Source organism: Gracilinanus agilis, chromosome 1 (assembly GCF_016433145.1).
Source record: "Gracilinanus agilis isolate LMUSP501 chromosome 1, AgileGrace, whole genome shotgun sequence".
Taxonomy (NCBI): domain Eukaryota; kingdom Metazoa; phylum Chordata; class Mammalia; order Didelphimorphia; family Didelphidae; genus Gracilinanus; species Gracilinanus agilis.
In genome coordinates this window covers 738,665,380-738,677,780 of record NC_058130.1, presented here as the reverse complement: position 1 = coordinate 738,677,780, position 12,401 = coordinate 738,665,380, and the positions used below count along the sequence as shown (strand labels likewise).

The following is a 12,401-nucleotide window of genomic DNA, read 5'->3' as shown; positions in this document are numbered from 1 at the left end:
GGGGGGGGGGGGGTCTCTCTCTCTCTTGACAATCCCCTCCCCTCCCAGGGTGCTGGGGCACTTCGAGAAGCCGCTCTTTCTGGAGCTCTGCCGCCACATGGTGTTCCAGCGGCTGAACCAGGGCGAATACGTGTTCCGGCCGGGCCAGCCCGATGCCAGCATCTATGTGGTCCAGGATGGGAAGCTGGAGCTCTGCCTCCCAGGCCCTGTGAGCAGGGCTGGTGGGGGGCTGGCCGAGGGTCGAGCGATGACCGGTGGGGGGCAGTAAGAGCGGAGGGACGGCGGTGGTCGGGCGGGAGGAGTATTGGAGACTAGTGGCCGCCTCTTTCCAGGACGGGAAGGAGTGCGTGGTGAAGGAGGTCTTTCCTGGGGACAGTGTTAACAGCCTCCTCAGCATCCTCGACGTCATCACGGTGAGTGCCGCGAGATCGCAGGGAAGTGGAGCCAGGCGGGACGGGGCGCGCGGCCCCCTCACCTCCGCCTTCTTTCCTTCCTTCCTTCCCTCCTTCCTTCCTTCCCTCCTTCGCAGGGCCACCAGCGCTCCTACAGGACGGTCTCTGCTCGGGCTGCCAAGGACTCCACAGTGTTACGGCTGCCGGTGGAAGCATTCTCCACCGTCTTTGAAAAATACCCCGAGAGCCTCGTGCGAGTTGTGCAGGTCGGTCCCTTGCCATCTGCAGGGCTTCTGAGGCGCTCTCCTGTCCACTCTCGGGCCCAACTTCTCCCCTTTTCCCTGAGGGCCCTGGGTTCAGCCTCCAGCCTCTGACCCTCTACTCCTCCCTCGCAGATCATCATGGTTCGGCTGCAGCGAGTGACGTTCTTGGCCCTTCACAACTACCTGGGCCTGACCAACGAGCTCTTCATTAATGTGAGTGTTGAGGGGGATGAGGGGACAGTGGGGGGGGGGGGGCTGAGCTTGGGCAGGGACTGTTTCTGAAAGGCGCATTTCCTCATACCCTCGCCTGCTCTGTCTAGGAGATGCAGCCTTTGCGCCTGTTCCCGAGCCCCGGCCTCCCAACCCGAACCAGCCCTGTTAGGGGTCCCAAACGTGTCAGCACTGCTATGTGTACCGCGGAAGAACCACGGGATTCTCCTGAGCGGCCCCCGGCCCCTCCTGGGGCCCCCCTTCCTGGTCCCCCAGGTTCCTTTCTAAACCCCCCTAGCCTGAATTCCTGATGGGTCCTTGGGATATCTTGTGCACAGCACAGCCTCCCATCTCCACCATGGCCTCCCTTGTTAGCCCTCTGTTTCCTTCCTGCTCTCCCCCAACAATGACTGGGGGGTCGTGGCAGCCTGCATCCCGAGCTGGAAGGAATTTGTGGCGATACCCCTCGCCCTGCCTGGTCCTCGTAGAAGCCTTCACGGTTCCTGGCCTCTAATCCCTGATTCCCTCAGCCCTACTACAGGCATGGTGGTACTGGAGAGGACGAGCTCTGGGGGTTGACTGTGCCTCCTCCCTTCTCCAGGGGATCCTGTGAAGTCTTCCACCTCCTCGGAGTCCTCTCTTGCCCCTCCGCTGAGTCGCTGCATCTCCATGCCTGTGGACATCTCTGGTGAGAGTCTCGGAAGAGAGGAGGACCTGGCTAGGGATGCGGGCCTGAGCCTAAGTCCTCCTTTCTTCCCGTGCTTCTCCAGGGCTGCAGCGGGGTCCGTGTTCTGACTTTGACATGGCTTATGAACGGAGCCGAATTTCTGTGTCCCTCCAAGAGGAGAGTTCCGGGGTCTTGCTACCCAACATGTCCCGGGTGAGGCCCTCCCCCCATCCTTGCTCCAATCCCCAGCCCTCCCCCTCCCCCCCGGAGCCTTCACACCCTTGGGCAGGCGGCTGGCTCTGAGCCCCTGAGTGTATGGGGGGGTGTCTGAGCTGGGGACTCCCTGACTTCCTGGTTCTACCCAGTCAATGTCTCAGGAGCCTCGGGAACAGCCGGCAGGGGCCTGTGAGTACAACCTCAGTGAGGACGAGTCAACTGGGGGCAGCTGCCCCTTCGGGCCCTACCAAGGCCGTCATAACAGTAGCATCGTTGAAGCTGCCACGCATGAACTGGTGAAGCTCATGAACATTGAGGTAGGCAGGGAGGTTCCAGTGAAGGTGGCAGGGCTGGAGGCCAGCCGGGCCCCCCTGAGAACCCCCTTCTCCTTCACTGTTCCCAGGACCCCTCGCTGCTAAACAGCCGAGTGATGCTGCATCATGCCAGGGCTGGCACAGTCATCGCCCGCCAGGGTGACCAGGTGAGCCCCGGCCCGGCCCTCCTCTCCTTTCCTTCTGTCACAGGCCTGATCTTCCCCATTTCTGGAACGTTCTTCTCCAGCTCCTCAAGCCCAGCCACCTGCTTCCCCATTGATCTCAGGGAGACAGTAGAAAGAGAATCCCCAAGACGTCGTGTCCCCACTTCAGCCACAAGGAGGGCCTGCACCTCTCCCAGGGCCCCCATTCTTTTTCCCTGTGGCCTGGCTCTGAGTCTGGCCCTGGCTAGCCACCATTAGGCTTCTTCTGACCCCGTGGGACCCAGCCATTTGCCTTTCCTGAGTCAGCAGAACCACCCTTAGGTGCTCACCAAGAGTTACTAATCCTTACTAGGAAACTAAGAACAAACAACCCAAAAAACATAAAGAGGGAAGAGTGGTGTGATAGGAGCATCTGAGTTGTCTAAGCTCTGAGTTGTCTAAGCTCTGACTTCTTGGAGCAGGTAGAGGGAAGGATTAAATTCTTTTTGACATCTTTGAAGGTGAGGCTTAGGGGGCTGGTCAGTGTGGGTGCGCCCTCCAGTGGTGATGATGGCCCACCCAGTGTGTGCCCACTCTAGGGCGGCTCTTGTCAGTATTCCACCAGGGACCTTCATCCAGATCAGGGCTTCTTAAATCATTTCTGTGTAATGGCAGTCAGCCTGAGGAAGCTCATGAACCCCTTCTCAGAATGATGTTCTTTCTCCCTTCTTTTAACTTTTATTTATTCATTTATTTTAAGGTATTTTTCTATGGCTCCAGGATTCATGTTTTTTTCCTCCCCCTCCTAGAGCTGACAAGCAATTCTACTGCGTTATCACTTAATGCCTAGTTCCATATTATTCATTTTTGTAAGAGAGTAGTCTTTTAAAACCAAAACCCCAAATCCTATACCCTTATAAACAAGCGATCCATCATGTTTTTCTTCTGTGTTTCTACTTCCACAGTTCTTTCTCTAGATGTGGATAGCATTCTTTCTCGTAATTCCCTCAGGATTTTCCTGGATCATCAGAATGATGTTCTTAAAAAAGGGAGGAGGGGGCATCTAGGTGGCTCAGGGAATAGAACTCTAGGCCTAGAGTCAGGAGGACCTGGGTTCAAGTTTGGCCTCAGACACTTCATAGCTATGTGACTCTGGGCAAATCACTTAACCCCCTTTTGCCCTTTTGCCCTAGAGTTGTTACTAAGATGGGATGTAAGAGTTTTTTTTAAAGAATAATGTTCTGGGGCGGCTGGGTAGCTCAGTGGATTGAGAACCAGGCCTAGAGCCAGGAGGTCCTAGGTTCAAATCTGGCCTCAGACACTTCCCAGCTGTGTGACCCTGGGCAAGTCACTTGACCCCCATTGCTTTAAAAAAAAAAAAAAAGAATATAAAGAATAATGTTCTTAAATACATAAAATACATAGGATTAGGAAGGAAATGGATTATGTTGAATAGTTATCAGAATGTTTTAAAAACTTACAGGTTAGGATACTTGTACTAGACCTCTCTTTTTTTCCTCTCTTTTTAAATTGAATTAAACATTTTTTTTTTCAACTACATGTAGAAACAATTTTTGGCAATTGTTTTCGAGCATTTTGATTTATATTCTTGGTCCCCTCTCTCTTTCCAAAGCAGTAAATAGTCTGATGTAGGTTATATCAGTTATGCTAGATCTCTTGATTTTTCATAGACTCCAGGGAAGCAAGGGAACTTGGCAATTATCCATCTCTTAAATGGTAACCAGCCTGCCTCCTCTCTTGTCCAGACTTTTTTTGATAACATCCTTTGTATAACTTCTCCTGCATGGTTCTTCTTTGGTAATGTTCTACACTCTATTTATGCCCAGCAAGCCTCTTGGTTCTCTTTATCCTTTGGGTGATCCACAACTTTAATTCTTCAGAGATCAATATTCATTTCGTGACTTATGGCTGGCTAGTGTCTTTAGAAGATTACTGGTACTAAAAGATGGATCTTTGTTTCAGAGAGAAGCTAGAAACCTTTCGATTTCTCAAAGGCAGTCCAACTTGGTGTACTACAGTTCTCTTCTGGGCCCCAGTTCCATGGCTGCCTAAGATCTAGTCACTGTTGGACCTGCTCTTTGGGTTGTCCATCCATTCTATCTTCTAGTCTCAACAGTGGGCATTCTCTCTTTACCCATTTGTGAGTTTTCTTGGGTAGAGAGTTAGGTTGAGCTCTCCGGAGTGACAACAAACCTCCAGAAAAAGACACAGTTTTTCCTAGGACTTCCTGCACTGGGCACCATGACATCTGCAATCCATATCTCTTAGTCCAGGTCACAGAATCCATGCAGCAGCTACACAGAAAAGTGACCGACAGGGGCATCTGCTGTATGGACACCTGAATAGTCCCTTTCTCCTAAAAGCAGAACTATTGATCAATTCTTGAATTGTTTTGCTGCTTATTTCAAAGGAAGGTAGTGATAGAATTTATTATTTTGGATTTCATCTTGACCCAGAGGGGGAAAGTTAGTGAGGTGGCAGGAATTTATTAGGAAGCAGTGAAACCACTGTTTTATGTTTTAAGTTTAAATTTTTTTTAAACCCTTACCTTCTGTCTTAGAATCAATACTATGTATTGGTCCCAAGGCAAAGTAAGGGCTAGGCAGTTAGGGTTAAGTGACTTCCACAGGTTTATACAGCTAGGAAGTGTCTGAGGCCAGATTTGAACCTAGGTCTTTTGGACTCCAGACCTAGTCCTCTATCTACTGGCTACCTAGCTGCCCAACACAATTGGTAATTGCATTGATCAGAGTTCAAGTCTTTCAGAGTTGTTTGGCTTTACTTTGTAATTATATATATTGTTCTTCTGGTTCTGCTCACTTCACTCTTCAACAGTTGATATGAGTCCTCCCAGGTTTCTCTGAAGCTGTCCTCTTCATCATTTCTTATAGCATGATAATATTCCATCATATTCATATACCATAACTTGTATCCTTTTCCTATTTCTTTTGGGATCTCGACTTGGTAGTGGTACTGCTGGGCCAAAAGGTACCTTAAACAATTTTACCTGCTCCATCTCAGTGGTCCAAATGAGATATGTGCTTGACTGACCTGTTAGGACAAAACACATGCACACACAGGGAATTTCTTGTTTCATGTGGTTCTATCTGGGTTCCTGTTCTTCCATAATTTTACTCAGCCTGAGCTGTGGGCCTGATTAAGATTACAAGGATTAGAGAAATCTCAGCTGTTTGGTCTGGTTATTTCCTATGGGGGCAGTAACGGGTGAGAACATTGCCACAGTTGGGCTGCCTGTGGGGGGGTTATTTTCCTCCACAGAGCACTTTCGCTGTCTTGGTCTCTGCATCATTGATAGTCCATTTTGTAGATGGTGATTGCAGAATAAGTGTGGCTTTAGCCAAGTGGTCATGGGCTCACTTTATCAGGATGAGTTGACTCGGGCATCTCCTTCTGTTAGGTGCACGTGTTATGGAGGGAAAAGGGTGAGTTCCAGAAACTACTGGCCAGTGACCTTTGATCTCCAGGAAACTGCCAAGATGAGTAATTAAACTGATGGGTTGTAATAACTTAGAAAGGGAAATAATGATCTCTGAAGAAACCACCATGGTTTCTTCTAGAGCTTGTTATGCCATATCGACCTTATTTCCCTTTTTAGGCCCCTGGTGGAGCTGGGGATCACTGGCATCATTGTGTATTTGGGTTACAACTGGAAGTTTTATAAAGTTTCTCATGACATGCTTGTGGACTAAATAGAGTGTAGAGAATGGCTGTGAATATTATTCAAAGATTATGAATCAGTGCTCGTCTGGAAGAAAATCCTTGGTGGTGACCATAGGACTCTCTCCTAGGCCTTGGAACATTATTCTTGACTTAGATGGTGTACTTAAGACTTTGTAAGGGATTGAAATTTGGGAGGGACATAGGAATTGTGAATAGAATGCTAGACTTGGAGCCAGAAAGACCTGAGTTCAGATCTTGATTCTGACACTTATTTTCTGTGGCTCTGGGAGAATTACAGCCTCATCCTCAGCCCCTTTGTCTTTAGAATAAAGATAATATTACCTAGAGTGCCTGTATCACAAGTTGTTTTGGGCCTCATGAGATAAAGACGAAGAGTGTTATAAACTTGAAAGTCATACATTAATGTAACTCATTTTATCAGATGACAGGATCAAAAGCTTGATAATTCAAATGATAGACCATGTTATAAACTAGTCTAATAAGATGAAATCGAATAGGGAGAGAAAGACTTTCTGTTTGGTCAAAAAAGGTCAGTTGCTTAATTGATTGTCTAAATGCAGGATAGGAAAGATTTTGCTAACTCTATTTATGTGACAAATATTAGGACTTTTTGTTTGCTTATTTTATTCTTAAAAAAAAAATCCTTACCTTTTATCTTAGAATCAGTACTATGTATTGGTCCCAAGACAGAAGGCATTGGGGTTAAATGACTTGCTCAGGGTCACACAGCTTGGAAGTATCTATGATCAGATTTGAACCCAAGACCTCCTATTTTCAGGCCTGGCTTTCTATCCACTGAGCCACCTATTTCCCTGCTTGTTTTATTCTTGAATTTTGGTAGATAGTAGTCAACTGTTAGATGGTGACTAAAAAGCTAATGTGATTTTACACCATATAAGTAGGAATCTGTTATCTAAAACAAGAGTGGTAATAATTTCACAGAATTTTGGCCTGCTCAGATCACAAGTGGAATATTCTAGGAACCACATTTTAGGAGAGGTATTGATAGGGCAGAGAGCATGAGGGAAGGGGATTAAAACCTTGACCTAGGCACAGCTAGGTAACTCTGGAGATAGGAGGTCCTGGGTTCAGATTTGACCTTAGATGTTTTCTAGCTGTGTGACCCTAGTCAAGTCACTTAACCCCCATTGCATAGTCCTTGCCATCCTTCTGTCTTAGAAGTGATACTAAGACAGATGATATGGGTTTAAAGGAAAAAAAGCAAGCAAGCCATGAACTAGGGACGAGAAGACTTGGATTTGAAGTCTATTGTCGTCTTTCTTATATCTGAAGAGTTTCCATGTAGGAGAAGAATTAAGTTTTTGTCCTGCATCACTTGGGACCAATGGGAAGAATAAACAGATTTCTGTTAAATGAAGTTTTTTCAAATGGTAGTAACGATAGTTATAGCTATTATTTTTAATAGTACCTTAAGATTTGCAAATCTCTTTCCACTATGTTATTTAATCCTCACGACTCTGTGAAGTGAGAACTATAGGGAGTTTTATGCCCATTTTATAGCTGAAGAAACAGGGTTAGAAAAGGTGATTGAGTTGCCTGTGGTCACATTGTTAGTGTCAAAGGTGGGATTCAACACCAGGCCTTTTCTGACTATTCAAGTCTCCTATTCTTTCCATTATATCATTCTGCCTCTCACCTAAGGATCAATTTCTCAACAATTAGAGCTGTCCCGCAGTGGAAAGGGTTCTAGTGAGTTCCATGTGTGGTTCTCTCAGTGTTCTCTCTCTCTCCCTTTGGTAGCAGGGTCCACTGTCCCTTTGACAGTGCTGAAGACCACAAAGACAGTTTTGTTGGGGCTTCAGAGAGCCGACAGATGTATCCTGTAGAGAAAATGTTAGTGTTATAAAGTATCTACACATGGACTTTTAGGGATTCAAGTTATTTCTAACTATACAACTTCTTTCTTTCCCTGAATGTGCTTTGGATTTAGTCTCTGGCAGTGTGTGCCCATCCTGCTCCCTTCTCCATCTTGACCTCCCTTTAGCCTCACTTTTTAAAAAAACTCTTAATATTTTGCCTTTGCTACCAATTCTAAGGCAGAAGAATGATAAGGACTAGGCAATTGGGATTAAGTGACTTGCCCAGGTTGCACAGCTAGGAAGTGTCTGAGGTCAGATTTGAATCCAGATCTTCCTGACTCCAGGCCTGGCTCTCTATCTGCTGAGCCACATTAGGTGCCCCTTCCCCCTTAGCCTCTTGTCTGCCCACCTTGGCTCTAGTGTTGCTCATAGCCAACTCCAATGAATCCTTACGTCTGGCCCTTAGCAAGAAGGCCCAGGCTGTTTGGTCTCCAGGTTTTCCTCCTGGTTTCAGCCCTGTTCACTAAGCATCTATCTTCACCTTAGGATCATTAGGTTTAATGATTAATAATTAGAGAAGGACTTAGAGGTTCTCTGGTTCATCTCTTTCATTTTACAGATGTTGAAACTGAAAGAGAAGTGAAAGAATTCACCTAAAGTCACACAGGCAGTAAATGGTCTAGCAGGATTTGAACCCAGGTCCTTTAGCTTCAGATATAACACTATTTCCACTTCTCCTTTGAGGGAGAATGGTACCTTCCTCCCTGGAGCCTCGTGTTCTCCAGCCCTACTGGCTTTAGGCTGCCTTCATTGACTTGGAAGGGGACTTGGTCATCACTCACTGGACTTTCTCTGGCAGCTAGATGACACAGGGGATAGAATACTGACCATGGAGTCAGGAAAACCTGAATTTGAATACTGTCTCAAACACTACTAGTTGTGTGACCCTGGGCAAGTCATCTAACTCCTCAGTCTCAGTTTCCTCATCTGTAAAAGGGACATAATAACACCTACTTTAGAGTGTTGTGAGGTTTACTCATGTAAAGTGTTTTTGTAAAGCTAAGCATTGGCTCCTCCTCCTCTACTTCTTCTTCCTCCTCCTCCTCATTATTATTATTGTTATTATTATATAGTATTATTATCCCCAACCTCAGTAAAATCTATGCTGTGTATATACCTGTTTTTTTTTTCTGGTCCAAGCACAGGCCTTCTCTGTTCCTTTCTTTGACTTGGTTCTTTTTTCTAGGCCTTTAAAAAGTTATTCATGCTCATTTTCTGGTTCTTAGTATCAGTTCCTTTCATTCTCTTCACTTCTTGCTCTGTCATCAGGAAGCCAACCTAGACCCAACTCCAAGTAGCCCGACCCAGTGTGCAGCCATCTTGTCTCTCACCATGAGATCTTGTTTACCTCTAGCTTTTCACCTGTTCTTGTCCCCACTCCAAAAGATGAACTCTTCTTTGTGTCCTGGGCTTGATATCTTCCTCATCCCTACCTTTTCTTCTTAGCTGACGTTTTGTTCTGAGGGAGATTTGATGGCTTTTACCAGGTCCTAAGAGCAAACATTTAGAACTGGAAGGCACTTAAGAGACCTTCTCATTTTACAAAGGAAGAAACTGAAGCCCACAAAGGTGAAGAACTCTGTTCTAGTGGAATGGGGTTGGGACCTAGGCCCCCTGACTTCAAACCCGTACCCTGAGCCTTGTCTGTGGTCATGGCTACACCCGTTCCTCGTGTTTGTCAGTGGCCACACTGGCGGCCATTCCCAGGTGATGGAGTCGGTGGCTGCTCAGGGCCTCCCAGAGTCCGGTTGAAGTGGCTCTCCCTCAGGGAGGCATCTTTCCAACCTTGCATTTGCCTTGTCCCTTTACCCCACCGTCTTGCCCCTAGGATGCGAGCCTGCATTTTGTGCTCTGGGGCGGCTTGCACGTGTACCAGCGCATGATTGACAAGGAGGAGGAAGTGTGTCTGTTTGTAGCCCAGCCTGGAGAGCTGGTGGGTCAGCTGGCCGTGTTGACAGGGGAGCCACTCATCTTCACGCTGAGGGCCCAGAGGGACTGCACATACCTGAGTATCTCCAAGTCAGCCTTCTATGAGTGCGTATGGACCCCCAGGCCGGCCCAGCGGGGCTGGCAGGGTTCCCGGGGGAGGTAGGGATGGATGAGCAAGGCCTCCACGCCGCCCTCTTTCTTCCTTCCTTCTCAGGATCATGCGGGAGCAGCCAAACGTGGTCCTGAGTGCCGCCCACACCGTGGTCGCCCGCATGTCCCCATTTGTACGCCAGATGGACTTTGCAATTGACTGGACATCTGTGGAGGCCGGACGCGCCCTCTATAGGTAACGGGACCCAAACCCTGGAACCTTACAGCTAGATACCCTCCCAGCCTGTGGCCCACTTCCCCCTCCACATTCCTTCTAATTAGAGGCCCCAAACCTTGGAATCCTTCAGCTCGGATCTCCTTTCCCACTTTGCAGTTCCGGGCCATCAGCCCGAGTTTTCTCAAAGGTCCCTGCGATCGATCGTTCTTTGTCTGTCTCTTCCCACCTCCCTGAATCCCTGGGCCCCACCCTGGTCACATTATTGAGGTTCTCTGGGGAGAAGCAGCTGCCTTCTAATCTTCCTCATCCCCTGTCCCTATCCTCCAGACAGGGTGACCGCTCAGACTGTACCTACATTGTACTCAATGGGCGCCTACGCTCTGTCATCCAGAGGGTCAATGGCAAGAAGGAATTGGTCGGGGAATATGGCCGTGGGGATCTTATCGGGGTGGTGAGCTACTCATCCAGGACTGGCCTTGCTGAATCCTGGCTCTGGTTATGACCCTGTTGCACACCCGGACTCCCATCCTGTCCCTGGGCTTCCTCCAGCTCTAACTTCCCAGCTTAGCTCTCCACTTCCGTGCCCTGCCCCGCTTGCCAATGCTTGGGCCCTGCCTGGAGCGATCTCCCTGTGGGCCTTCCATCCTTGTGTCCGTTGGGGAGCGGGCTGCTTACTCCCCTGTCCTGGTTGGACTTAGGTGGAGGCACTGACCCGGCAGCCCCGGGCCACAACAGTGCATGCAGTGCGAGACACAGAACTTGCCAAGTTGCCAGAAGGGACTCTAAGTCACATTAAGAGGAGGTACCCACAGGTATGGGGGCTCTGGGGAGGCAGGGCGGGGGATAATGGGGTTCCCAGGGATTCCTTAGGGTAGAGAATGGGGTCTCTGGGATGGAGAATTGGGGTTCCAGATATTTTCAGATGTCCTGGGCTCTAGGCTCCTCCTAGGTACCTGGCATCCTCAAGGGAGATGCTAGAGTCAGGGAGGATGTGGGCTTGGGGGATTTTTTTGCCTGCTGTGACCTCTGACCCCCAACACTCACAGGTTGTAACCCGACTCATCCACCTGATGAGCCAGAAGATTCTTGGGAATCTCCAGCAGCTTCAGGCACCCTTTCCATGTAAGTGGTGAAGTTGGGGCAGACCAGGAGGAGTGGGACTGTTATCCAGTAGAAAGTATAGCATGTGTGAGTCCCCGGGATCCTTCTTGGCCTTTACCTGACCCCTCTTTCCTGTCTCTTCTTTCCCTCATTTCTTATAGTCAGGACCCAGCTCCCAGCTCCCTGCCTCTTGCCTCCCTTGGTTCCAGGCCTGACCTGCTTGCTTCTCTTTCCTCTGTTGCTGCCCTTTGCTCTGAGGTTGTTGTCTCTCTGCTCCTCCCTCTTAGCTCTCTTCTTCTTTCCTCCCTGGAGCAGGCACTGATTGTAGAGTTGTTTGGGATGGGATAAGGACAAGAGGGGCCAGAGAAAAATAAAAAGTTATAGTGACATGAAATTCCTTCCCAGAGACCACTCTGATAACTTGGAATTGTTGAGGATCCCAGTTCCAGCAGCTTTCTCTTTGCCAGCTCTCAGTGGCCATGTCCCTTGTCTTCCTCTCTCTCTAAAAGGACTCTTTCTTCTCCTCTTCTGTCCTTCCTTTTGCCCCTGGTCTCCCAGGGAGATGGACGTTCTCCCCATCTTCTGTCAATGAACTTTGGGGGGCTCAAAGATCTAAAAATCACAGAATTGCAGAACCCTGAATGCTGACCAGACAAGCTTATCCTTCACCACAGACCTCTCCTCCAACACTGGCTTATGAATGGCCATTTTCTTTTGCCTTTAAGACTCCAGGGAAGGGTAATCTCCTGTCCCCAAGGCAATCTTGTAGAGTTGTGGATGATTCTGATTATTAAGAAAGCCCAGGCTCAAGTTTTGGGGAAAAGATGCCTGTCTTCTCCCCAGGAGAGGCTTCTCTGCCTTTATAACATTCTCCTTACTTGTCTGAAAGTTTGGGCAGAATGTCTTTAACAGCTAGGTGGTATAATGGGTAGAGCCCCAGACTCAGAGGCAAGAAAAGCTTAATTCTGAATGTGGCTTCAGACCCTTTCTTGCTGCATGGCTATAGGCAAGTCATCTCCATTTTCTTGGCCTTGGTTGCCTCTTTAAAATGAAGAGAACTAGACTAGAAGATTTCCTACATCTATAATTCTATGACCTAGAGGGTGCCTCCTCTTTCCCTCTCTTTCTGCTTCTCTCCCTGCTGAAATCCAAGCTGGCCAAGGTATTTAAGCCAGAATAAGGCTCAAATTCACAATTTCCACAGGTAGGAGTGTGGTGTTGTGGGTCTAAGCACT

At 48.3% G+C, this 12,401-nt stretch overlaps 1 protein-coding gene across 3 annotated transcripts in view; it reads left to right on the top strand.

Moving 5' to 3' along the window:
* Positions 1-12,401, top strand: part of PNPLA6 (patatin like phospholipase domain containing 6) — a 43,606-nt gene that overhangs the window by 10,899 nt on the left and 20,306 nt on the right. For 2 of the 3 annotated variants that reach the window (XM_044672964.1, XM_044672972.1), the window contains exons 8-21: positions 49-208; positions 333-413; positions 530-658; positions 788-868; positions 976-1,141; positions 1,467-1,553; positions 1,636-1,745; positions 1,898-2,065; positions 2,152-2,229; positions 9,637-9,842; positions 9,952-10,083; positions 10,393-10,516; positions 10,764-10,877; positions 11,112-11,187. In XM_044672964.1, the coding sequence (XP_044528899.1) occupies positions 49-208; positions 333-413; positions 530-658; positions 788-868; positions 976-1,141; positions 1,467-1,553; positions 1,636-1,745; positions 1,898-2,065; positions 2,152-2,229; positions 9,637-9,842; positions 9,952-10,083; positions 10,393-10,516; positions 10,764-10,877; positions 11,112-11,187 (1,712 nt within the window). Of the gene's footprint in view, positions 1-48; positions 209-332; positions 414-529; positions 659-787; positions 869-975; positions 1,142-1,466; positions 1,554-1,635; positions 1,746-1,897; positions 2,066-2,151; positions 2,230-9,636; positions 9,843-9,951; positions 10,084-10,392; positions 10,517-10,763; positions 10,878-11,111; positions 11,188-12,319; positions 12,329-12,401 lie in introns of all 3 variants that reach the window. The other variant, XM_044672980.1, reaches the window with a different exon arrangement.